We start from the raw sequence: 26,200 nt of genomic DNA, 5'->3' as shown, positions 1-26,200 counted from the left end.
CACCCACCAGAGTTAAACAGGGTGAACTGGGTCGTATCAGGTCCAGAACGGCAGACACCCACCAGAGTTAAACAGGGTGAACTGGGTCGTATCAGGTCCAGAAAGGCAGACACCCACCAGAGTTAAACAGGGTGAACTGGGTCGTATCAGGTCCAGAACGGCAGACACCCACCAGAGTTAAACAGGGTGAACTGGGTCGTATCAGGTCCAGAACAGCATACTGCAGACACCCACCAGCATTGAACAGGGTGAACTGGGTCGTATCAGGTCCAGAACAGCATACTGCAGACACCCACCAGAGTTAAACAGGGTGAACTGGGTCGTATCAGGTCCAGAACAGCATACTGCAGACACCCACCAGAGTTAAACAGGGTGAACTGGGTCGTATCAGGTCCAGAACAGCATACTGCAGACACCCACCAGAGTTAAACAGGGTGAACTGGGTCGTATCAGGTCCAGAACAGCATACTGCAGACACCCACCAGCATTAAACAGGGTGAACTGGGTCGTATCAGGTCCAGAACGGCAGACACCCACCAGCATTAAACAGGGTGAGCTGGGTCGTATCAGGTCCAGAACGGCAGACACCCACCAGCATTAAACAGGGTGAACTGGGAACAAGGTTTGGTTTAGGCCTTCATTCTGACTGGTAAAGGTTTGGTTTAGGGTTAGGGTTAAGGTTTGGTTTAGGCCTTCATTCTGACTGGTTAAGGTTTGGTTTAGGGTTAGGGTTTGGTTTAGGGTCAGGGTTAAGGTTTGGTTTAGGGTTAGGGTTTGGTTTAGGGTTAGGGTTTGGTTTAGGGTTAGGGTTAGGGTTTGGTTTAGGGTTAGGGTTTGGGTTAGGGTTTGGTTTAAGGTTTGGTTTAGGGTTAAGGTTTGGGTTAGGGTTTGGGTTTGGTTTAGGGTTAGGGTTTGGTTTAGGGTTAGGATTAGGGTTTGGTTTAGGGTTAGGGTTTGGTATCCCATTTAGGTTTGTCTCCCTTTAAGGGTTGTCTCCCTTTAATGGTTGTATCCCTTTAATGGTTGTATCCCTTTAAGGGTTGTATCCCTTTAAGGGTTGTCTCCCTTTAAGGTTTGTCTCCCTTTAAGGGTTGTCTCCCTCTAAGGGTTGTCTCCCTCTAAGGGTTGTCTCCCTCTAAGGGTTGTCTCCCTTTAAGGTTTGTCTCCCTTTAAGGGTTGTATCCCTCTAAGGGTTGTCTCCCTTTAAGGTTTGTCTAGCACTGGGATGGAACATGGGACACTCAGAGCCAGAGCTCACAGCTTAGGCCCATCTGTCTTCTCCGTCCACAACGCCCTAACAACACCCAAGCCTACTGGATGGAGCCCTAGTGGTGGGGGTTTAAAGGCATCTCCCGACCATCGCATCTCCTCGGGACATGGACAGACGTCCAATTTGGAAGTCAATCTAGAGTGACCTGGCTGATAATCACGCACGGGTTCTATCAGAACTAGGACTGCCGTTGTAGCAGGACTGAGGCACGGGTTCTATCAGAACTAGGACTGGCGTTGTAGCAGGACCGAGGCACGGGTTCTATCAGAACTAGGACTGGCGTTGTAGCAGGAACGAGGCTGCTAATCACGCACAGGTTCTAACAGAACTAGGACTGGCATTGCAGCAGGACTGAGGCACGGGTTCTATCAGAACTAGGACTGCCGTTGTAGCAGGACCGAGGCTGCTAATCACGCATGGGTTCTATCAGAACTAGGACTGCCGTTGTAGCAGGACCAAGCCACGGGTTCTAACAGAACTAGGACTGCCGTTGTAGCAGGACCGAGTTACGGTTTCTATCAGAACTAGGACTGCCGTTGTAGCAGGACCGAGGTACGGGTTCTATCAGAACTAGGACTGCCGTTGTAGCAGGACCGAGGTACGGGTTCTATCAGAACTAGGACTGGCGTTGTAGCAGGACCGAGGTACGGGTTCTATCAGAACTAGGACTGCCGTTGTAGCAGGACCGAGGCACGGGTTCTAACAGAACTAGGACTGCCGTTGTAGCAGGACAAAGGCTACAAACGTGTTAATTATTCAACTTCTCGCTGCAGCCGACCAGAAACAAGCCTTTCTGTTCTGTTCTGCATCTTTGTGTGTGTGTCTGCGCGGTCTGAGATAAAAACAGAGTATTTGACTGATGTTGAATGAACGAGGACACGTTTCGTCCATTAAAGGAGAGGAAACAGAGGGAGGGAGGCTCTTCTATACACCACACACACACACACACACACACACACACACACACACACACACACACACACACACACACACACACACACACACACACACTACATGTGATCTGTTCTGTGTTCAGTCATGTATTCGATGAATGTCATCGAGGAGGAGAGGAGGAGGAGAGGAGGAGGAGAAGAGGAGGAGGGGAGAGGAGGAGAGGAGGAAGAGAGGAGGAGGAGAGAGGAGGAGGAGATGAGGAAGAGAGGAGGAGAGGAGGTGGGGAGAGGAGGAGAGGAGGAAGAGAGGAGGAAGAGAGGAGGAGAGGAGGTGGGGAGAGGAGGAGAGGAGGAAGAGAGGAGGAAGAGAGGAGGAGAGGAGGAGGAGAGAGGAGGAGGAGATGAGGAAGAGAGGAGGAAGAGAGGAGGAGAGGAGGAGGAGAAGAGGAGGAGGGGAGAGGAGGAGAGCAGGAAGAGAGGAGGAGGAGAGAGGAGGAGGAGATAAGGTAGAGAGGAGGAGGAGAGAGGAGGAGAGAGGAGGAGGAGAGGAGGAGGAGAGAGGAGGAGGAGATGAGGAAGAGAGGAGGAAGAGAGAGGAGGAGGAGATGAGGAAGAGAGGAGGAAGAGAGGAAGAGAGGAGGAGGAGATGAGGAAGAGAGGAGGAAGAGAGGAGGAGAGGAGGTGGGTTGGAAAAGCAGAGCAAATTGGACCGCTTGTTTCTTCTGAGTGCTTAGTGTGCTACATTCTCTCTCCCTTTCTCTGCCTCTCTCTCTATCTCTACCACTCTGTCGCTCTCTCTCTTCCAATCCCTCTCTATGTTTTCTCTAGACCAGGCACTAATTCCCGGGACTCTAGATGTTCTGTTTACTCTAGACCAGGCACTAATCCTCAGGCCCTAATCCCCGGGACGTTCTGTTTACTCTAGACCAGGCCCTAATCCCCGGGAAGTTTTGCTTACTCTAGACCAGGTCCTAATCCCCGGGTCTCTGGACATTCTGCTTACTTTAGACCAGAGCCTAATCCCCGGGATGTTCTGTTTACTCTAGAACAGGCCCTAACACCCGGGAAGTTTTGCTTACTCTAGACCAGGCCCTCATCACCGGGACTCTGGACATTCTGCTTACTCTAGACCATGCCCTAATCCCCGGGACACTGGAAGTTCTGATTACTCTAGACCAGGCCCTAATCCCCGGGACTCTGGACGTTCTGTTTACTCTGGACCCGGCCCTAATCCCCGGGACGTTCTGCTTACTCCAGACCAGGCCCTAATCCCCGGGACTCTGGACGTTCTGTTTACTCTAGACCAGGCCCTAATCCCCGGGACGTTCTGTTTACTCTGGATTGGGCCCTAATCCCCGGGAAATTCTGCTTACTCTAGACCAGGCCCTAATCCCAGGGACTCTAGACGTTCTAATTACTCTACACCAGGCCCTAATCCCCGAATCCCCGGGATGTTCTGCCTATTCTAGACCAGGCCCTAATCCTCGGGACGTTCTGTTAACTCTAGACCAGGCCCTAATCCCCTGGACTGTATGTTTACTCTAGACCAGGCCCTAATCCCTGGGACGTTCTGTTTACTCTAGACCAGGCCCTAATCCCCTGGGACGTTCTGTTTACTCTAGACCAGGCCATAATCCCTGGGACGTTCTGTTTACTCTAGACCAGGCCCTAATCCCCTGGACTGTATGTTTACTCTAGACCAGGCCTAATCCCTGGGACGTTCTGTTTACTCTAGACCAGGCCCTAAACCCCTGGGACATTCTGATTACTCTAGACCAGGCCCTAATCCCCTGGACATTCTGTTTACTCTAGAGCGGGCCCTAATCCCCGGGACTCTGAAAGGTCTGTTTACTCTAGACCAAGCCATAATCCCTGGGACTCTCTACGTTCTGCTTACTCTAGACCAGGCCCTAATCCCCAGGACTCTAGACGTTCTGCTTACTCTAGACCAGACCCTAATCCCCAGGACTGGACATTCTGCTTACTCTAGACCCGGCCCTAATCCCCGGGACGTTCTGTTTACTCTAGACCAGGCCATAATCCCTGGGACGTTCTGTTTACTCTAGACCAGGCCCTAATCCCCTGGACTTTCTGTTTACTCTAGACAAAGCCCTAATCACCGGGATTCTAGATGTTCTCTATACTCTGGACCAGGCCCTAATCCTCGGGATGTTCAGTTTACTCTAGACCAGGCCCTAATCCCGGGGACTCTAGATGTTCTGCTTACTCTAGACCAGGCGCTAATCCCTGGGACTCTGGATGTTCTGCTTTACTCTAGACCAGGCCCTAATCTCCGGGACTCTGGCCTTCCTGCTTATTCTAGACCAGGCCCTAATCCCAGGGACTCTAGACGTTCTAATTACTCTACACCAGGCCCTAATCCCCGAATCCCCGGGATGTTCTGCCTATTCTAGACCAGGCCCTAATCCTCGGGACGTTCGGTTTACTCTAGACCAGGCTCTAATCCCTGGGACTCTTGATGTTCTACTCGCTCTGGACCAGGCCCTAATCCCCGGGACTCTAGACGTTCTGCTTAATCTGGACAAGGCCCTAATCCCCGGGACTCTGGACGTTCTGTTTACTCTAGACCAGGCCCTAATCCCTTGGGCGTTCTGTTTACTCCAGACCAGGCCCTAATCCCCTGGACTGTATGTTTACTCTAGACCAGGCCCTAATCCCTGGGACGTTCTGTTTACTCTAGACCAGGCCCTACCCCTGGAACGTTCTGTTTACTCTAGACCAGGCCCTAATCGTCTGGACTTTTTGTTAACTCTAGACAAGGCCCTAATCACCGGTATTCTAGTCGTTCTGTTTACTCTAGACCAGGCCCTAATCCCCAGGACTCTAGACGTTCTGTTTACTCTAGACCAGGCCCTAATCCCTGAGACTTTAGTCATTCTGTTTACTCTAGACCAGGTCCTAATCCCCAGGACTCTAGAAGTTCTGCTTACTCTAGACCAGGCCCTAATCCCCGGGACGTTCTGATTACTCTAGACCAGGCCCTAATCCCGGGACGTTCTGCTTACTCTAGACCTGGCCCTAATCACCGGGACGTTCTGTTTACTCTAGACCAGGCCCTAATCCCCGGGACGTTCTGCTTACTCTAGACCAGGCCCTAATCCCCGGGACTCTAGTCGTTCTGTTTACTCTAGACCAGGCCCTAATCCCCAGGACACTAGATGTTCTGCTTACTCTAGATCAGGCCCTAATCCCCGGGACTCTGGACATTCTGCTTACTCTAGACCAGGTCCTAATCCTCAGGACTCTAGACGTTCTGATTACTCTACACCAGGCCCTAATCCCCGGCACTCTTGACCTTCTGCTCGCTCTGGACCAGGCCCTAATCCCCGGGATGTTCTGCTTACTCTAGCCAAGTCCCTAATCCCCGGGACTCTGGACGTTCTGCTTACTCTAGACCAGGCCCTAACCCCCGGGAAGTTTTGCTTACTCTAGACCAGGCCCTCATCACCGGGACTCTGGACATTCTGCTTACCCTAGACCATGCCCTAATCCCCGGGACTCTAGACGTTCCGTTTACTCTGGACCAGGCCCTAATCCCCGGGACGTTCTGATTACTCTAGACCAGGCCCTAATCCCCGGAACTCTAGACGTTCTGATTACTCTAGACCAGGCATTTATCCCCGTGACTCTAGACATTCTGTTTACTCTAGACCAGGCCCTAATCCCTGGGACGTTCTGTTTACTCCAGACCAGGCCCTAATCCCCTGGACTTTCTGTTTACTCTAGACAAGGCCCTAATCACCGGGATTCTAGACGTTCTCTTTACTCTGGACCAGGCCCTAATCCCCGGGACATTCTGCTTACTCTAGACCAGGTCCTAATCCCCAGGACTCTAGACTTTTTGATTACTCTACACCAGGCCCTAATCCCCGAATCCCCAGGACGTTTCTGCTTATTGTAGACCAGGCCCTAATCCTCGGGACAGTCTGTTTACTCTGGACCAGGCCCTAACCCTAATCCTCGGGACAGTCTGATTACTCTAGACCAGGCCCTAATCCCCGTAACTCTAGACGTTCTGTTTACTCTAGACCAGGCCCTAGTCCCCGGGACTCGAAAAGAGGAAGCGGCGGCGAAAGAGAGGGGCAGTATAGGCTGCATCCTGATGATATTCCGTCGGTGAGAAAATAGACCCCCATCGCCCGCTGTTCTATTGGTGAACATGGGTCTCCAGAGTGGAGCATGGGGTTTTAGGCACTGTATTTCAGTGCTGGAGGCATCACTACAGACCCTGGTTCGATTCCAGGCTGTATCGCAGGGGTCTAAGGCATTGCATCTCAGTGCTGGAGGCATCACTACAGACCCTGGTTCGATTCCAGGCTGTATCGCAGTGGTCTAAGGCACTGTATCTCAGTGCTGGAGGCGTCACTACAGACCCTGGTACGATTCCAGGCTGTATCGCATGCGGTCTAAGGCATTGTATCTCAGTGCTGGAGGCGTCACTACAGACCCTGGTTCGATTCCAGGCTGTATTGCAGGGGTCTAAGGCATTACATCTCAGTGCTAGAGGCATCACTACAGACACCCTGGTTCGATTCCAGGCTGTATCGCAGCGGTCTAAGGCATTGCATCTCAGTGCTAGAGGCGTCACTACAGACCCTGGTACGATTCCAGGCTGTATCGCAGCACTCTAAGGCACTGCATCTCAGTGCTAGAGGCATCACTACAGACACCCTGGTTCGATTCCAGGCTGTATCGCAGCGGTCTAAGGCATTGCATCTCAGTGCTAGAGGCATCACTACAGACACCCTGGTTCGATTCCAGGCTGTATCGCATGCGGTCTAAGGCATTGTATCTCAGTGCTGGAGGCGTCACTACAGACCCTGGTTCGATTCCGGGCTGTATCGCAGCACTCTAAGGCACTGCATCTCAGTGCTAGAGGCATCACTACAGACACCCTGGTTCGATTCCAAGCTGTATCGCATGCGGTCTAAGGCATTGTATCTCAGTGCTGGAGGCGTCACTACAGACCCTGGTTCGATTCCGGGCTGTATCGCAGCACTCTAAGGCATTGCATCTCAGTGCTGGAGACGTCACGACAGAATCCGTTTGGCCTCATTTTTTTTACCAGCATTTCACCTATGCAACTACATGCGACAAAACCCTCGATCCCCTTTTACTCGACACACATAGTCGCTCAACACGGAAGTGGTCAGATGAAGCGGATGCTAAGCTACAGGACTGTTTTGCTATAGAACAGACTGGAATATGTTTCTGGAGTCATCCGGTAACATAGAGGACAGTGACCGTACGTACATACCTCAACCAGAAGCCATGGATTACAGGCAACATCCGCACTGAGTTTAAGTGTAGATTTGCCACTTTTTAAGGAGGACACTAATCCGGGCGCTCATAAGAAATCCCGCTGCGACTTTCTCGACGAGCCATCAAACAGGCAAAACTAATATGTGCTTATCTACAGTGCCTTGCGAAAGTATTCGGCCCCCTTGAACTTTGCTACCTTTTGCCACATTTCAGGCTTCAAACATAAAGATATAAAACTGTATTTTTTTGTGAAGAATCAACAACAAGTGGGACACAATCATGAAGTGGAACGACATTTATTGGATATTTCAAACTTTTTTAACAAATCATAAACTGAAAAATTGGGTGCGCAAAATTATTCAGCCCCCTTAAGTTAATACTTTGTAGCGCCACCTTTTGCTGCGATTACAGCTGTAAGTCGCTTGGGGTATGTCTCTATCAGTTTTGCACATCAGGAGACTGAATTTTTTTTCCCATTCCTCCTTGCAAAACAGCTCGAGCTCAGTGAGGTTGGATGGAGAACATTTGTGAACAGCAGTTTTCAGTTCTTTCCACAGATTCTCGATTGGATTCAGGTCTGGACTTTGACTTGGCCATTCTAACACCTGGATATGTTTATTTTTGAACCATTCCATTGTAGATTTTGCTTTATGTTTTGGATCATTGTCTTGTTGGAAGACAAATCTCCGTCCCAGTCTCAGGTCTTTTGCAGACTCCATCAGGTTTTCTTCCAGAATGGTCCTGTATTTGGCTCCATCCATCTTCCCATCAATTTTAACCATCTTCCCTGTCCCTGCTGAAGAAAAGCAGGCCCAAACCATGATGCTGCCACCACCATGTTTGACAGTGGGGATGGTGTGTTCAGCTGTGTTGCTTTTATGCCAAACATAATGTTTTGCATTGTTGCCAAAAAGTTCAATTTTGGTTTCATCTGACCAGAGCACCTTCTTCCACATGTTTGGTGTGTCTCCCAGGTGGCTTGTGGCAAACTTTAAACAACACTTTTTATGGATATCTTTAAGAAATGGCTTTCTTCTTGCCACTCTTCCATAAAGGCCAGATTTGTGCAATATACGACTGATTGTTGTCCTATGGACAGAGTCTCCCACCTCAGCTGTAGATCTCTGCAGTTCATCCAGAGTGATCATGGGCCTCTTGGCTGCATCTCTGATCAGTTTTCTCCTTGTATGAGCTGAAAGTTTAGAGGGACGGCCAGGTCTTGGTAGATTTGCAGTGGTCTGATACTCCTTCCATTTCAATATTATCGCTTGCACAGTGCTCCTTGGGATGTTTAAAGCTTGGGAAATCTTTTTGTATCCAAATCCGGCTTTAAACTTCTTCACAACAGTATCTCGGACCTGCCTGGTGTGTTCCTTGTTCTTCATGATGCTCTCTGCGCTTTTAACGGACCTCTGAGACTATCACAGTGCAGGTGCATTTATACGGAGACTTGATCACACACAGGTGGATTGTATTTATCATCATTAGTCATTTAGGTCAACATTGGATCATTCAGAGATCCTCACTGAACTTCTGGAGAGAGTTTGCTGCACTGAAAGTAAAGGGGCTGAATAATTTTGCACGCCCAATTTTTCAGTTTTTGATTTGTTAAAAAAGTTTGAAATATCCAATAAATGTCGTTCCACTTCATGATTGTTCCCCACTTGTTGTTGATTCTTCACAAAAAAATACATTTTTATATCTTTATGTTTGAAGCCTGAAATGTGGCAAAAGGTCGCAAAGTTGAAGGGGGCCGAATACTTTCGCAAGGCACTGTACCTCAACCAGAAGCCATGGATTACAGGCAACATCCGCACTGAGTTTAAGTGTAGATTTACCGCTTTTCAAGGAGGACACTAATCCGGGCGCTCATAAGAAATCCCGCTGCGACTTTCTCGACGAGCCATCAAACAGGCAAAGCGTCAAATACATGACTAAGATCGAATCCTGTTATGACGGATATGGCAAAACTATCACGATTTTACAAAGGGAAACCCAGCCGCGAGATACCCAGCGACATTCAACCTTTTGTTATTGACTGATGGAGTACTGTAGTACTACAAAGAAGAAGAATCTATTTTTAGAACACAAGACCTGCCCTGCAAAACTAATATGTGCTTATCTATATACCAACAGTGTACAACAAGGCCTCATTTATCATAACCATTACAGATAACGAATCCTAATTGCTCAATTTCCCCATATATATATTCAGTCAATATTTTTTAATTTTTTTAAACAAGTGTCATTTTAAGACTAATTTATCAAAGCCGTAATATCACCTGGTGATATGATATCGTGGAACACAAGCTTTTTTTTAAAAAAAGGAAAAGAAGCACTGATCTCAGCGGTCTGGCCCTCGCTTGTAGAGTAGAAGCCTCTGGCTGTGCAATGGCAACGCCTTGTTTTGTTCATTCGGCAGACGAGACGCTCTTATTTCCCCCTAAGCCCCGTATCACAGTCGAGACACACCTAGTTTATAGTGGAAAAACACGATGTAATCTAACGGTATTAAATAGGACAGAATGAAGTATGAAGCGATGAGAATCTACACATGTGGAAAAGGTATTCTCGGAAGAAGAAGAAGAAGAAGAAGAAGAAGAAGAAGAAGGAGAAGAAGAAGAAGAAGAAGAAGAAGAAGGAGAAGAAGAAGAAGAAGGAGAAGAAGAAGAAGAAGAAGAAGAAGAAGAAGAAGAAGAAGAAGAAGAAGAAGCAGAAGAAGAAGAAGAAGAAGAAGAAGAAGCAGAAGAAGAAGAAGCAGAAGAAGAAGAAGCAGAAGAAGCAGAAGAAGAAGAAGAAGGAGGAGGAATCATTTGAAAACGAGGCTCAATTCTGTTCGAGTTGAAAAGTAAACATTTTCACTGGTTACACTGGTTTTTGTTGCATATTTTCAGTGTGGAACCTGCCTATGTTTAAAGGTGGCAGGTAGTCTAGTGGTTAGAGGCAGGTAGCCTAGTGGTTAGAGGCAGGTAGTCTAGTGGTTAGAGGGGAGGGGAGGCAGGTAGTCTAGTGGTTAGAGGGGCGGCAGGTAGCATAGTGGTTAGAGGCAGGGAATCTAGTGGTTAGAGGGGAGGGGAGGCAGGTAGCCTAGTGGTTAGAGGGGCGGCAGGTAGCCTAGTGGTTAGAGCAGGTAGCCTAGTGGTTAGAGCAGGTAGCCTAGTGGTTAGAGCAGGTAGTCTAGTGGTTAGAGCAGGTAGCCTAGTGGTTAGAGGGGCGGCAGGTAGTCTAGTGGTTAGAGCAGGTAGCCTAGTGGTTAGAGCAGGTAGCCTAGTGGTTAGAGGGGCGGCAGGTAGTCTAGTGGTTAGAGGCAGGTAGTCTAGTGGTTAGAGGGGCGGCAGGTAGTCTAGTGGTTAGAGGGGCGGCAGGTAGCCTAGTGGTTAGAGGGGCGGCAGGTAGTCTAGTGGTTAGAGGGGCGGCAGGTAGCCTAGTGGTTAGAGCAGGTAGCCTAGTGGTTAGAGGGGCGGCAGGTAGTCTAGTGGTTAGAGCAGGTAGCCTAGTGGTTAGAGCAGGTAGCCTAGTGGTTAGAGCAGGTAGCCTAGTGGTTAGAGGGGTGGCAGGTAGCCTAGTGGTTAGAGGGGCGGCAGGTAGTCTAGTGGTTAGAGCCAGGTAGCCTAGTGGTTAGAGCAGGTAGCCTAGTGGTTAGAGCAGGTAGCCTAGTGGTTAGAGGGGTGGCAGGTAGCCTAGTGGTTAGAGGGGCGGCAGGTAGCCTAGTGGTTAGAGGCAGGTGGCCTAGTGGTTAGAGCAGGTAGCCTAGTGGTTAGAGACAGGTAGCCTAGTGGTTAGAGGGGCGGCAGGTAGCCTAGTGGTTAGAGGGGCGGCAGGTAGCCTAGTGGTTAGAGCAGGTAGCCTAGTGGTTAGAGGGGTGGCAGGTAGTCTAGTGGTTAGAGACAGGTAGCCTAGTGGTTAGAGCAGGTAGCCTAGTGGTTAGAGGGGCGGCAGGTAGCCTAGTGGTTAGAGGGGCGGCAGGTAGTCTAGTGGTTAGAGGGGCGGCAGGTAGTCTAGTGATTAGAGGGGCGGCAGGTAGCCTAGTGGTTAGAGGGGCGGCAGGTAGCCTAGTGGTTAGAGGGGCGGCAGGTAGCCTAGTGGTTAGCGCGTTGGACTAGTAACCCGAAGGGTTGCTGGATCGAATCTCCGAACTGACACGGTAAAAATCTGTCGTTCTACCCCTGAACAAGGCAGTTAACCCACTGTTCCTAGGTCGTCATTGTAAAAAATAATTTGTTCTTATTAACTGACTTGCCTAGTTAAATAAAGGTTAAATAAAAAAATAAAAAATATATATATAACGAATTCTAACTGGCACCAGCAGTTTGCATAGTAGGGCCGTCAATAGTTACCGCAGCCACAAAGTCGTGAACCCCCCACCTATTTCTACAATTTCTCTCCTTAAAAACTGATTTTAAACCCTAACTCTAACCACACTATTAACATTATGCCTAACCTTAAATTAAGTAAATTTTTGTTTACATAAAAACATTTTTTACGATAGAGCCAATTTTGACTTTGTGGCTGTGGTAACTAGTGACAACCGCAAATTAACCTAAAACGGAAATCAAACGTGACTAAATTATTCAACTGGTCCCAAATCTACAGCTTTCGGAACACATATTTCCCCCAGTCCACTCACCTGGTCCCAAATCTACAGCTGTCGGAACACATATTTCCCCCAGTCCACTCACCTGGTCCCAAATCTACAGCTGTCGGAACACATATTTCCCCCAGTCCACTCAACTGGTCCCAAATCTACAGCTGTCGGAACACATATTTCCCCCAGTCCACTCACCTGGTCCCAAATCTACAGCTGTCGGAACACATATTTCCCCCAGTCCACTCACCTGGTCCCAAATCTACAGCTGTCGGAACACATATTTCCCCCAGTCCACTCAACTGGTCCCAAATCTACAGCTGTCGGAACACATATTTCCCCCAGTCCACTCACCTGGTCCCAAATCTACAGCTGTCGGAACACATATTTCCCCCAATCCCCTCAACTGGTCCCAAATCTACAGCTGTCGGAACACATATTTCCCCCAGTCCACTCACCTGGTCCCAAATCTACAGCTGTCGGAACACATATTTCCCCCAGTCCCCTCAACTGGTCCCAAATCTACAGCTGTCGGAACACATATTTCCCCCAGTCCACTCACCTGGTCCCAAATCTACAGCTGTCGGAACACATATTTCCCCCAGTCCACTCACCTGGTCCCAAATCTACAGCTGTCGGAACACATATTTCCCCCAGTCCACTCACCTGGTCCCAAATCTACAGCTGTCGGAACACATATTTCCCCCAGTCCACTCACCTGGTCCCAAATCTACAGCTGTCGGAACACATATTTCCCCCAGTCCACTCAACTGGTCCCAAATCTACAGCTGTCGGAACACATATTTCCCCCAGTCCACTCAACTGGTCCCAAATCTACAGCTGTCGGAACACATATTTCCCCCAGTCCACTCACCTGGTCCCAAATCTACAGCTGTCGGAACACATATTTCCCCCAGTCCCCTCAACTGGTCCCAAATCTACAGCTGTCGGAACACATATTTCCCCCAGTCCCCTCAACTGGTCCCAAATCTACAGCTGTCGGAACACATATTTCCCTAGTCCCCTCAACTGGTCCCAAATCTACAGCTGTCGGAACACATATTTCCCCCAGTCCCCTCAACTGGTCCCAAATCTACAGCTGTCGGAACACATATTTCCCCCAGTCCACTCAACTGGTCCCAAATCTACAGCTGTCGGAACACATATTTCCCCCAGTCCACTCACCTGGTCCCAAATCTACAGCTGTCGGAACACATATTTCCCCCAGTCCACTCACCTGGTCCCAAATCTACAGCTGTCGGAACACATATTTCCCCCAGTCCACTCACCTGGTCCCAAATCTACAGCTGTCGGAACACATATTTCCCCCAGTCCACTCAACTGGTCCCAAATCTACAGCTGTCGGAACACATATTTCCCCCAGTCCACTCACCTGGTCCCAAATCTACAGCTGTCGGAACACATATTTCCCCCAGTCCACTCACCTGGTCCCAAATCTACAGCTGTCGGAACACATATTTCCCCCAGTCCACTCACCTGGTCCCAAATCTACAGCTGTCGGAACACATATTTCCCCCAGTCCACTCACCTGGTCCCAAATCTACAGCTGTCGGAACACATATTTCCCCCAGTCCACTCAACTGGTCCCAAATCTACAGCTGTCGGAACACATATTTCCCCCAGTCCACTCACCTGGTCCCAAATCTACAGCTGTCGGAACACATATTTCCCCCAGTCCCCTCAACTGGTCCCAAATCTACAGCTGTCGGAACACATATTTCCCCCAGTCCACTCAACTGGTCCCAAATCTACAGCTGTCGGAACACATATTTCCCCCAGTCCACTCACCTGGTCCCAAATCTACAGCTGTCGGAACACATATTTCCCCCAGTCCCCTCAACTGGTCCCAAATCTACAGCTGTCGGAACACATATTTCCCCCAGCCCACTCACCTGGTCCCAAATCTACAGCTGTCGGAACACATATTTCCCCCAGTCCCCTCAACTGGTCCCAAATCTACAGCTGTCGGAACACATATTTCCCCCAGTCCCCTCAACTGGTCCCAAATCTACAGCTGTCGGAACACATATTTCCCCCAGTCCCCTCAACTGGTCCCAAATCTACAGCTGTCGGAACACATATTTCCCCCAGCCCACTCACCTGGTCCCAAATCTACAGCTGTCGGAACACATATTTCCCCCAGTCCCCTCAACTGGTCCCAAATCTACAGCTGTCGGAACACATATTTCCCCCAGTCCCCTCAACTGGTCCCAAATCTACAGCTGTCGGAACACATATTTCCCCCAGTCCCCTCAACTGGTCCCAAATCTACAGCTGTCGGAACACATATTTCCCCCAGTCCACTCACCTGGTCCCAAATCTACAGCTGTCGGAACACATATTTCCCCCAGTCCACTCAACTGGTCCCATTTTGAATTTGTGATAAAACTGGAAAGTAGCCTGTGTATCCCATCAGATTGGTTTTAATAGGTATTTATTTACATAGGTCTAATTGTAGGTTGAGTGCAGACTCAGCACCCGTGTGTAGACGGAAGCTGTCAGAATGCCATGGAGTGAGTGAGACAAGGAGAGGAAAAGGGAATTTATAGGGAGGGAGAAGGACTGTTTGATGCTTGGCTTCGTTTCACATGTACAAACGGAACAAAGGAACGTTTACTTCAGTATAAAACTGGTTATCAACATTTAAAAAAAATCTTTAGCTAAGAATTGTTTTGTGAAAACTTCCTGACATGCAAGTTTGAAGGGAATGATCCAACTTCCTGTTTGGTGTTCGTCAAGGTTCCGTTTTAGGACCACTATTGTTTCCACTATATATTTTTACCTCTTAGTGATGTCATTTGGAAACATAGTGTTACCTCTCACTGCTATGCGGAAGACAGACAGCTGTACATTTCGATAAAACGTAGTGAAGCCCCCCAAAAATAGGCCCTCGCTGGAAGCAAAGTGTTTTCAGACATAAGGAAGTGTCGGGATGGCAGCAAATGTTTTCCTTTTAAACTCGGAGAAAACAGAGATGCTAGGTCCCAAGAAACTGTAACGCTCGTCTGAAGAAGAGGGAGTGGGCCAAAGTGTTTTCCTTTTAAACTCGGAGAAAACAGAGATGCTAGGTCCCAAGAAACTGTAACGCTCGTCTGAAGAAGAGGGAGTGGGCCAAAGTGCAGCGCGGTACGTGTTCATGATGTTTATTAATATCTGAACACTAGAACAAAAAAATAACAAAGAGCAAAAACGACAACGAACAGTTCTGTCAGGTGTAGAAACACAGAACAGAAAACAACTACCCACAATGCACAGCTGAGAAAAAGCTGCCTAAGCATGATTCTCAATCAGAGACAACGATAGACTGCTGTCCCTGTTTGAGAACCCACACCCGGCCAAACACAAAGAAATAGAAAACATAGAAATAAAGAAACTAGAATGCCAACCCCTAGTCACACCCTGGCCTAAGCAAAATAGAGAATAAAAACCTCTCTATGGCCAGGGCGTGACAGAAACGAAGATATCTGCTGTTGGATCTGACGATTCATCTCAAATGGTTTGTACAGTCGTCTCTAAAATGAAACTGCGAAGGAACTCGGCGTTACTCTGGACCCTGATCTCTCTTTTGACGAACATATCAAGACTGTTTCAAGGACAGCTTTTAAAAAAAAAATCTTACAAACATTGTAAAACCACAATGCAGAAAAAACGAATCCATGCTTTTGTTACTTCTATATTAGACTACTGCAATGCTATACTCTCCGGCTAACTAAATACACTTCAGCTAGTGCTGAACACGGCTGCTAGAATCATGATTCTGCCGTACATACCTACAGGTACGCTACGGTCACAAGAAAACAGGCCTCCTTACTGCCCCTAGACAGCTGGAGGCAGGGCTTTCTCCTATAGAGCTCCATTTTCATGGGACGGTCAGCCTACCCATGTCAGAGACGCAGACTCGGTCTCAACCTTTAAGTCTTTACTGAAGACTCATCTCTTCAGTGGGTCCTATGATTGAGCGTAGTCTGAGCCCAGGAGTGTAGTCTGAGCCTAGGCGTGTAGTCTGAGCCCAGGAGTGTGAAGGTGAACGGAAAAGCACTGGAGCAAAGAACCGCCCTTGCTGTCTCTGCCTGGCCGGTTCCCCTCTCTCCCCTGGGATTCTCTCCCTCCGACCCTATTACGGGAGGGCTGAGTCACTGGCGCTACAGGTGCTCATCCACGCCGTCCCTAGGAGGGGTGTGTCATGTCGTGCCAGGCTTTTTTCACTATACTCAACTTGAGTGGGTTGAGTCACTGACGTGATCTTCATGTCCGGTTCGGCGCCCCCTCGAGCTCGTGCCGTAGGAGGAGATCTTTGTGGGCTGTACTCAGCCTTGTCTCAGGGTAGTAAATTGGTGGTCTGTTGATATCCCTCAAGTGGTGTGGGGGCTGTGCTCCGGGGGTATCGTTGGACAGGGTCACGGTATCCCTCAACCCCCCTAACTGTCTCAGCTTCCAGTATCTTTGCTGCAATAGTCTATGTGCCGGGGGGCTACGGTCAGTCTGTCCTATCTGGTGCAATTCTCCTACCTCTAATTCTCCCATCTCTCTCTCTGTCTCTCTCTCTCTCCTGTCTCTCTCTCTCTCTCCTGTCTCTCTCTCTCTCTCTCTCGTCCCTCTCTCTCCTGTCCCTCTCTCTCCTGTCTCTCTCTCCTGTCTCTCTCTCTCTCCTGTCCCTCTCTCGCTCCTGTCTCTCTCTCTCTCTCTGTCCCTCTCTCCTGTCCCTCTCTCTCCTGTGTCTCTCTGTCCTCTCTCTCTCTCACTCTCTCTCTCACTCTCTCTCTCTTTCTCTCTCTCTCTGTCCTCTCTCTCTCACTCTCTCTCTCTCTCTCTCTGTCCTCTCTCTCTCTCCTGTCTCAGCACTACCTGACCTGATGACTCCTGGCTGTCTACCTGGTTGTGTTGCTACTCCAGTTTCTGCTATTTTGCCTGTGGCTGTGGATCCCTGACCTGTTCACCAGACGTGCAAGAGAGAGAGGGAGGCAGAGCGAGAGAGAGGGAGAAAACCATGGAACTAGAGAACAGCAGAACCGTGGAACTAGAGAACATGCAGAACCATGGAACTAGATAACAGCAGAACCGTGGAACTCTAGAACAGCGGAACCGTGGAACTAGAGAACAGCAGAACCGTGGAACTAAAGAACAGCAGAAACATGGAATTAGAGAACAGCAGAACCATGGAACTAGAGAACAGCAGAACCGTGGAACTAGAGAACAGCAGAACCGTGGAACTAGAGAAGAGCAGAACCATGCAACTAGAGACCACGCAGAACCGTGAAACTAGAGAACAGTAGAACCATGGAACTAGAGAACAGCAGAACCATGAAACTAGAGAACAGCAGAACCATGGAACTAGAGAACAGCGGAACCATGAAACTAGAGAACAGCGGAACCATGGAACTAGAGAACAGCAGTACCATGGAACTAAAGAACAGCAGAACCATGGAACTAGAGAACAACAGAACCATGGAACTAGAGAACAGCAGAACCATGGAACTAGAGAACATGCAGAACCATGAAACTAGAGAACACGCAGAACCATGAAACTAGAGAACAGCAGAACCGTGGAACTAGAGACCAGCAGAACCATGGAACTAGATAACAGCAGAACCATGGAACTAGAGAACAGCAGAACCATGGAACTAGAGAACAGCAGAAGCATGGAACTAGAGAACAACAGAAACATGGAACTAGAGAACAGCAGAACCGTGGAACTAGAGAACAGCAGAACCGTGTAACTAAAGAACAGCAGAACCATGGAATTAGGGAACAGCAGAACCGTGGAACTAGAGAACAGCAGAACCGTGGAACTAAATAACAGCAGAACCATGGAACTAGAGAACAGCAGAACCGTGGAAGTAGAGTACAGCAGAACCATGGAACAGAAGAAACATGGAACAGCAGAACCATGGAACTAGAGAACAGCAGAACAGTGGAACTAGAGAACAGCAGAACCATGGAATTAGAGAACAGTAGAACCATGGAACTAGAGAACACGCAGAACCGGGAAACTAGAGAACAGCAGAACCATGGAACAGCAGAACCATGGAATTAAAGAACAGCAGAACTATGGAACTAGAGAACAGCAGAACCATGGAACTAGAGAACAGCAGAACCATGATATTAGAGAACACGCAGAATCGTGGAACTAGAGAACAGCAGATCCATGGTACCAGAGAACAGCAGAACCATGGAACTAAAGAACATCAGAACCGTGGAATTAGAGAACAGCAGAACTGTGGAATTAGAGAACAGCAGAACCGTGGAACTAGAGAAGAGCAGAACCATGCAACTAGAGAACACGCAGAACTGTGAAACTAGAGAACAGTAGAACCATGGAACTAGAGAACAGCAGAACCATGGAACTAGAGAACAGCAGAACCATGGAACTAGAAAACAGGCAGAACCATGAAACTAGAGAACAGTGGAACCATGGAACTAGAGAACAGCAGTACCATGGAAATAGAGAACAACAGAACCATGGAACTAGAGAACAGCAGAACAATGGAACTAGAGAACATGCAGAACCATGAAACTAGAGAACACGCAGAACCATGAAACTAGAGAACAGCAGAACCGTGGAACTAGAGACCAGCAGAACCATGGAACTAGAGAAAAGCAGAACCATGGAACTAGAGAACAGTAGAACCGTGAAACTAGATAACAGCAGAACCATGGAACTAGAGAACAGCAGAACCTTGGAACTAGAGAACAGCAGAACCATGGAACTAGAGAACAACAGAACCATGGAACTAGAGAACAGCAGAACCGTGGAACTAGAGAACAGCAGAACCGTGTAACTAAAGAACAGCAGAACCATGGAACTAGAGAACAGCAGAACAGCAGAACCGTGGAACTAGAGAACAGCAGAACCGTGGAACTAGATAACAGCAGAACCATGGAACTAGAGAACAGCAGAACCGTGGAAGTAGAGTACAGCAGAACCATGGAACAGAAGAAACATGGAACAGCAGAACCATGGAACAAGAGAACAGCAGAACAGTGGAACTAGAGAACAGCAGAACCATGGAATTAGAGAACAGTAGAACCATGGAACTAGAGAACACGCAGAACCGGGAAACTAGAGAACAGCAGAACCATGGAACAGCAGAACCATGGAATTAAAGAACAGCAGAACTATGGAACTAGAGAACAGCAGAACCATGGAACTAGAGAACAGCAGAACCATGGTATTAGAGAACACGCAGAATCGTGGAACTAGAGAACAGCAGATCCATGGTATCAGAGAACAGCAGAACCATGGAATTAGAGAACATCAGAACCGTGGAACTAGAGAACAGCAGAACCGTGGAACTATAGAACAGCAGAACCATGGAACTAGAGAACAGAAGAACCGTGGAACTAGAGAACAGCAGAACCGTGGAACTAGAGAACACGCAGAACCGTGGAACTAGAGAACACGCAGAACCATGGAACTAGAGAACCGAAGAACCATGGTACTAGAGAACACGCAGAACCATGAAACTAGAGAACAGCGGAACCATGGAACTAGAGAACAGCAGAACCGTGGAACTAGAGAACAGCAGAACCATGGAACTAGAGAACAGCAGAACCATGGAACTAGAGAACATCAGAACCATGGAACTAGAGAACAGCAGAACCATGGAACTAGAGAACAGCGGAACCATGGAACTAGAGAACACGCTGAACCATGAAACTAGAGAATAGCAGAACCATGGAACTAGAGAACAGCAGAATCATGGAACTAGAGAACAGCAGAACCGTTGAACTAGATAACAGCAGAACCATGGAACTAGAGAACAACAGAACCATGGAACTAGAGAACAGCAGAACCGTGGAACTAGAGAACAGCAGAACCATGGAACTAGAGAACAACAGAACCATGGAACTAGAGATCAGCAGAACCATGGAACTAGAGAACAGCAGAACCGTGGAACTAGAGAACAGCAGAACCATGGAACTAGAGAACAGCAGAACCATGGTACTAGAGAACAGCAGAACCATGGAACAAGAGAACAGCAGAACCATGGAACTAGAGAACACGCAGAATCATGGAACTAGAGAACAGCAGAACCATGGAACTAGAGAACAGCAGAACCATGGAACTAGAGAACAGCAGAACCGTGGAACTAGAGAACAGCAGAACCGTGGAACTAGAGAACAGCAGAACTGTGGAACTAGAGAACAGCAGAACCGTGGAACTAGAGAACAGCAGAACCATGGAACTAGAGAACAGCAGAACCGTGGTACTAGAGAACAGCAGAACCGTGGAACTAGAGAACAGCAGAACCGTGGAACTAGAGAACAGCAGAACCGCGGAACTAGAGTATAGCAGAACCACGGAACTAGAGAATAGAAGAACCGCAGAACTAGAGAACATATATCTAATAGACAGAGAGACACACTGTCTCACCCATACAGGGTCCTGTCCTGCTAGTCTAGATCTATATCTAATAGACAGAGAGACACACTGTCTCACCCATACAGGGTCCTTTCCTGCTAGTCTAGATCTATATCTAATAGACTGAGAGACACACTGTCTCACCCATACAGTGTCCTGTCCTGCTAGTCTAGATCTATATATAATAGACAGAGAGACACACTGTCTCACCCATACAGTGTCCTGTCCTGCTAGTCTAGATCTATACCTAATAGACAGGGAGACACACTGTCTCACCCATACAGGGTCCTGTCCTGCTAGTCTAGATCTATATCTAATAGACTGAGAGACACACTGTCTCACCCATACAGTGTCCTGTCCTGCTAGTCTAGATCTATATCTAATAGACAGAGAGACACACTGTCTCACCCATACAGTGTCCTGTCCTGCTAGTCTAGATCTATACCTAATAGACAGGGAGACACACTGTCTCACCCATACAGGGTCCTGTCCTGCTAGTCTAGATCTATATCTAATAGACAGAGAGACACACTGTCTCACCCATACAGGGTCCTGTCCTGCTAGTCTAGATCTATATCTAATAGACAGAGAGACACACTGTCTCACCCATACAGGGTCCTGTCCTGCTAGTCTAGATCTATATCTAATAGACAGAGAGACACACTGTCTCACCCATACAGGGTCCTGTCCTGCTAGTCTAGATCTATATCTAATAGACAGAGAGACAGAATTGAATAGTAGAACACACCAGGCCCTAACCTCCCAGGGGCCTGACCTCCAAAGGGCCCTAACTTCCATGGGCCTGACCTCTAGGGGCCCTAACCTCCATGGGCCTGACTTCCAGGGGGCCTGACCTCCATGGGCCAGACCTCCAGGGGCCCTGACCTCCAGGGGGCCTGACCTCCAGGGGCCCTGACCTCCAGGGGCCCTGACCTCCAGGAAGGTCTGACCTCCAGGAGCCCTGACCTCCATGGGCCTGACCTCTAGGGGCCCTAACCTCCATGGGCCTGACTTCCAGGGGGCCTGACCTCCATGGGCCTGACCTCCAGGGGCCCTGACCTCCAAGGGGCCTGACCTCCAGGGGCCCTGACCTCCAGGGGCCCTGACCTCCAGGGGCCCTGACTTCCAGGGGCCCTGACCTCCAGTGTCCCTGACCTCCAGTGTCCCTGACCTCCAGGAAGGTCTGACCTCCAGGAGCCCTGACCTCCAGGGCCCTGACCTCCAGGGGCCCTGACCTCCAGGGGCCGTGACTTCCAGGTGGCCCCCATTGATTTTGTTACACTCTCACTCAGATATCATTAACATGGCATAAGACATGGCAAATTGCAGAATTGCAGATAATTAGCTTTTAAACTGCCAAAAATGACTCTCCACCCGATGGCAAAATGTGTAGATTTGCAAAAAAAAACACGATTTAAAACTGAAACATATTCTATATGCCCCATGGCAAAAGGCTAGGGCCGGCCCTGAGTCAGTTACCCAAACAAGGCAGGGCCCCCCCAGTTACCCACATGGGCCCCCTTACCTCCTCTCCCCACCCATCTGATGATTAACAGAGTGGTAACAGGCCATCTACACTCATTGAGAGCAGCTCATTTGGTTGGAGAGTGCAGTCAAAAATATATTGATTTCAATTGTATAGATTTAATATCTTCTCTTCATCAAGATCACCCTGGGGGCTTGGGCCCCGGTAAGCCCCTGCATTAATCAGGCCCTGCCCCTCCCCTCTCTCTCTCTTACCTTCCAGAAAGCAGGTTGACCACAGACCACCCTCCCTCCCCTCTCTCTCTCTTACCTACCAGAGAGCAGGTTGGCCACAGACCACCCTCCCTCCCCTCTCTCTCTCTTACCTTCCAGAAAGCAGGTTGACCACAGACCACCCTCCCTCCCCCCTCTCTCTCTTACCTACCAGAGAGCAGGTTGGCCACAGACCACCCTCCCTCCCCTCTCTCTCTCTTACCTACCAGAGAGCAGGTTGACCACAGACCACCCTCCCTCCCCTCTCTCTCTCTTACCTACCAGAGAGCAGGTTGACCACAGACCACCCTCCCTCCCCTCTCTCTCTCTTACCTACCAGAGAGCAGGTTGACCACAGACCACCCTCCCCCCTCTCTCTCTCTCTTACCTACCAGAGAGCAGGTTGACCACAGACCACCCTCCCTCCCCTCTCTCTCTCTTTACCTACCAGAGAGCAGGTTGGCCACAGACCACCCTCCCTCCCCTCTCTCTCTCTTACCTACCGGAGAGCAGGTTGGCCAAAGACCACCCTCCCTCCCCTCTCTCTCTCTTACCTACCGGAGAGCAGGTTGGCCAAAGACCACCCTCAATCCCCTCTCTCTCTCTTTACCTACCAGAGAGCAGGTTGGCCACAGACCACCCTCCCTCCCCTCTCTCTTTTCTACCTACCGGAGAGCAGGTTGACCACAGACCACCCTCCCTCCCCTCTCTCTTTTCTACCTACCGGAGAGCAGGTTGACCACAGACCACCCTCCCTCCCCTCTCTCTCTCTTACCTACCATATAGCAGGTTGGCCACAGGCCACCCTCCCTCCCCTCTCTCTCTCTCTCTCTCTTACCTTCCAGACAGCAGGTTAGCCACAGACCACCCTCCCTCCCCTCTCTCTCTCTCTCTTACCTTCCAGACAGCAGGTTCGCCACAGACCAGAGTGAGTCATCACCTCTTCGTTCTTCCGGCTTGTGTCGTTGTCATTGGTGCTTTTGCTTTTGCACGTCCCTCGTGAGTACAGCCAGTAATCGGTCCCGACCGCTATCGTCATGAGGCTGAAGGCGGCGAAAGCCCCCACGGTGGTCACCAGCATCTGGACGCCCCGGTCACACATCAACATCTTCATTGACGGTTTTGAGTATCTCACGTCACGAGACCGCTTACTTACTGAGAAACAACCGATGTCATTTACTTTTAAAGAGAAGGGAAAGGAAGAGCGAGGTAGAGAGCAGAGAGAGAGCGAGAGAGAGAGAGAGAGAGAGAGAGAGAGAGAGAGAGAGAGAGAGAGAGAGAGAGAGAGAGAGAGAGAGAGAGAGAGAGAGAGAGAGAGAGAGAGGAGGCTAGGGGCTTCACTGATCAAGCCGGGTCGTTTTAACGACCACTGGCTCAAGACTCCACCACAGACTAGACTGGCGGCAGCGGTGACGCCACATATTTCTCTTCTTCCTCTTCTTTTTCTTGGAATCTCCTGTTGAAATCCAGGGCTGGTCTGCGTCCCTGTCAGCTACCCGATCCGCCTCTCCCTCTTTCTCCCGTTCAGTCTCCTTTCAGCTACCCGATCCGCCTCTCCCTCTTTCTCCCGTTCAGTCTCCTTTCAGCTACCCGATCCGCCTCTCCCTCTTTCCCCCGTTCAGTCTCCTTTCAGCTACCCGATCCGCCTCTCCCTCTTTCCCCCGTTCAGTCTCCTTTCAGCTCAACTTCTCCAACCAGCCTCTCCAGACCTAACGTCCGTTTAACGTCCACAGCGGCGGAATGACTCCATCTTCATCCGTCTAATAACACAACAACAACAAACAACAACAGCAACACCATTGAGATGCATTTTTTAAATTGTATTTTATTTTATAATATTTTAATTAGTCATTTTTTGATTACACTATCAATAATCTATCTGTCACATACATACACGCGTAATGTATAGACTAAACATCTCACCGATTGAATCCTTGACGGCTGTGGATTGAAACGCTCTCCTCCTCCTCTAAAGATTTCATTCACGTTAGTCAGGCAGACAGACAGTCAGTCAGACAGGCGGGAAGACGGTTCAGTTCCACTCGTCTCTTAGGTATTCCGGTAACGTCCTCCTCCTTCCTGAATGAACGAGCGCCTTTTCTATCTCCCGGTATGAGAGAAAAGGCAAGTACACATCCGACCGTTAGCCTGCCTCTGTTGTTGTTGTTGTTGACACGCTGACATTTTTCTCTGATATCCCCTCCAGTTCAGAGCGAACACACTCCACACACACACACACTCACTCACACACACTCATACAGACCCATAGCCAGCTACACACAAACACATAAAGCGGTTTAGCCGAAACACCGACACAAACAACACGACACTTACACGTTCTCTCTCTCCTCTCTCTTTTGCGCCCTCACTCACACACCTGCACCGAAAAGCACAAATTAAAAAAAATATATATATCCCGTTTTTCAAACCCGGTTTGTTTTCTGAAATCTCAATGTTTTAGTCCAGACCAGTCTAGTGAGCTGACCCTAACAGCGGTGCAGCGTAAACGGAAGTCAATCTGGAGGTTTTTAAAAAAACAAAACAGGGCGCCTGGCTGCTCATCTCCGTGAAACGTGCCGGTGAAACAGATGACAGCCAGCCAGCCCCCACGCTCCCCAGCCGCTACCGGGTGTCAAACACCGCCCACGGATCGCTTTGTGGGGAGACTGTGATGCGGTGCTGTGTTGTTGCCACGTAGTTGTCGCGTTCCGAACAGCTGCTGTCCATGGTGCTGAACGGAGTGGATTCTGTTTGGCACACCTGACTGTTTCTCACTGACTGCCTGCTCATAACCTGACTGTTTCTCACTAACTGCCTGCTCCTAACCTGACTGTTTCTCACTGACTGCCTGCTCCTAACCTGACTGTTTCTCACTGACTGCCTGCTCCTAACCTGACTGTTTCTCACTGACTGCCTGCTCCTAACCTGACTGTTTCTCACTGACTGCCTGCTCCTAACCTGACTGTTTCTCACTGACTGCCTGCTACTAACCTGACTGTTTCTCCCTGACTGCCTGCTCTTATCCAGACTGTTTCTCCATGACTGCCTGCTCCTAACCTGACTGTTTCTCACTGACTGCCTGCTCATAACCTGACTGTTTCAACCTGACTGCCTGCTCCTAACCTGACTGTTTCTCACTGACTGCCTGCTCATAACCTGACTGTTTCTACCTGACTGCCTGCTCCTAACCTGACTGTTTCTCCCTGACTGCCTGCTCCTAACCTGACTGTTTCTCCCTGACTGCCTGCTCATAACCTGACTGTTTCTACCTGACTGCCTGCTCCTAACCTGACTGTTTCTCCCTGACTGCCTGCTCATAACCTGACTGTTTCTCCCTGACTGCCTGCTCCTAACCTGACTGTTTCTCACTGACTGCCTGCTCCTAACCTGACTGTTTCTCACTGACTGCCTGCTCCTAACCTGACTGTTTCTCACTGACTGCCTGCTCCTGACCTGACTGTTTCTCCATGACTGCCTGCTCTTATCCAGACTGTTTCTCCATGACTGCCTGCTCCTAACCTGACTGTTTCTCCCTGACTGCCTGCTCCTAACCTGACTGTTTCTCACTGACTGCCTGCTCCTGACCTGACTGTTTCTCCATGACTGCCTGCTCTTATCCAGACTGTTTCTCCCTGACTGCCTGCTCCTAACCTGACTGTTTCTCCCTGACTGCCTGCTCTTATCCAGACTGTTTCTCCATGACTGCCTGCTCCTAACCTGACTGCTTCTCCCTGACTGCCTGCTCCTAACCTGACTGTTTCTCACTGACTGCCTGCTCCTAACCTGACTGTTTCTCACTGACTGCCTGCTCCTAACCAGACTGTTTCTCCCTGACTGCCTGCTCCTAACCTGACTGTTTCTCACTGACTGCCTGCTCCTAACCTGACTGTTTCTCACTGACTGCCTGCTCCTAACCAGACTGTTTCTCCCTGACTGCCTGCTCCTAACCTGACTGTTTCTCCCTGACTGCCTGCTCCTAACCTGACTGTTTCTCCCTGACTGCCTGCTCCTAACCTGACTGTTTCTCACTGACTGCCTGCTCATAACCT

General features: G+C 49.3%; 1 protein-coding gene across 1 annotated transcript in view; it reads right to left on the bottom strand.

Moving 5' to 3' along the window:
• The window catches only part of LOC118947070 (voltage-dependent calcium channel gamma-3 subunit-like), a 57,789-nt gene extending 31,805 nt beyond the window's left edge, over positions 1-25,984 (bottom strand). Inside the window, exons 1-2 of the mRNA XM_036972137.1 lie at positions 24,075-25,984; positions 23,049-23,911 (exon numbers count right to left, since the gene is read on the bottom strand). Of these exons, the coding sequence (XP_036828032.1) occupies positions 23,049-23,265 (217 nt within the window). The 5' untranslated portion in view covers positions 23,266-23,911; positions 24,075-25,984. The remainder of the gene's footprint in view (positions 1-23,048; positions 23,912-24,074) is intronic.
• Positions 25,985-26,200: the final 216 nt, after the last annotated feature.

The sequence above is a fragment of the Oncorhynchus mykiss genome, unplaced genomic scaffold, assembly GCF_013265735.2.
Source record: "Oncorhynchus mykiss isolate Arlee unplaced genomic scaffold, USDA_OmykA_1.1 un_scaffold_120, whole genome shotgun sequence".
Classification (NCBI taxonomy): domain Eukaryota; kingdom Metazoa; phylum Chordata; class Actinopteri; order Salmoniformes; family Salmonidae; genus Oncorhynchus; species Oncorhynchus mykiss.
This window is presented reverse-complemented; position numbering and strand designations above follow the sequence as displayed.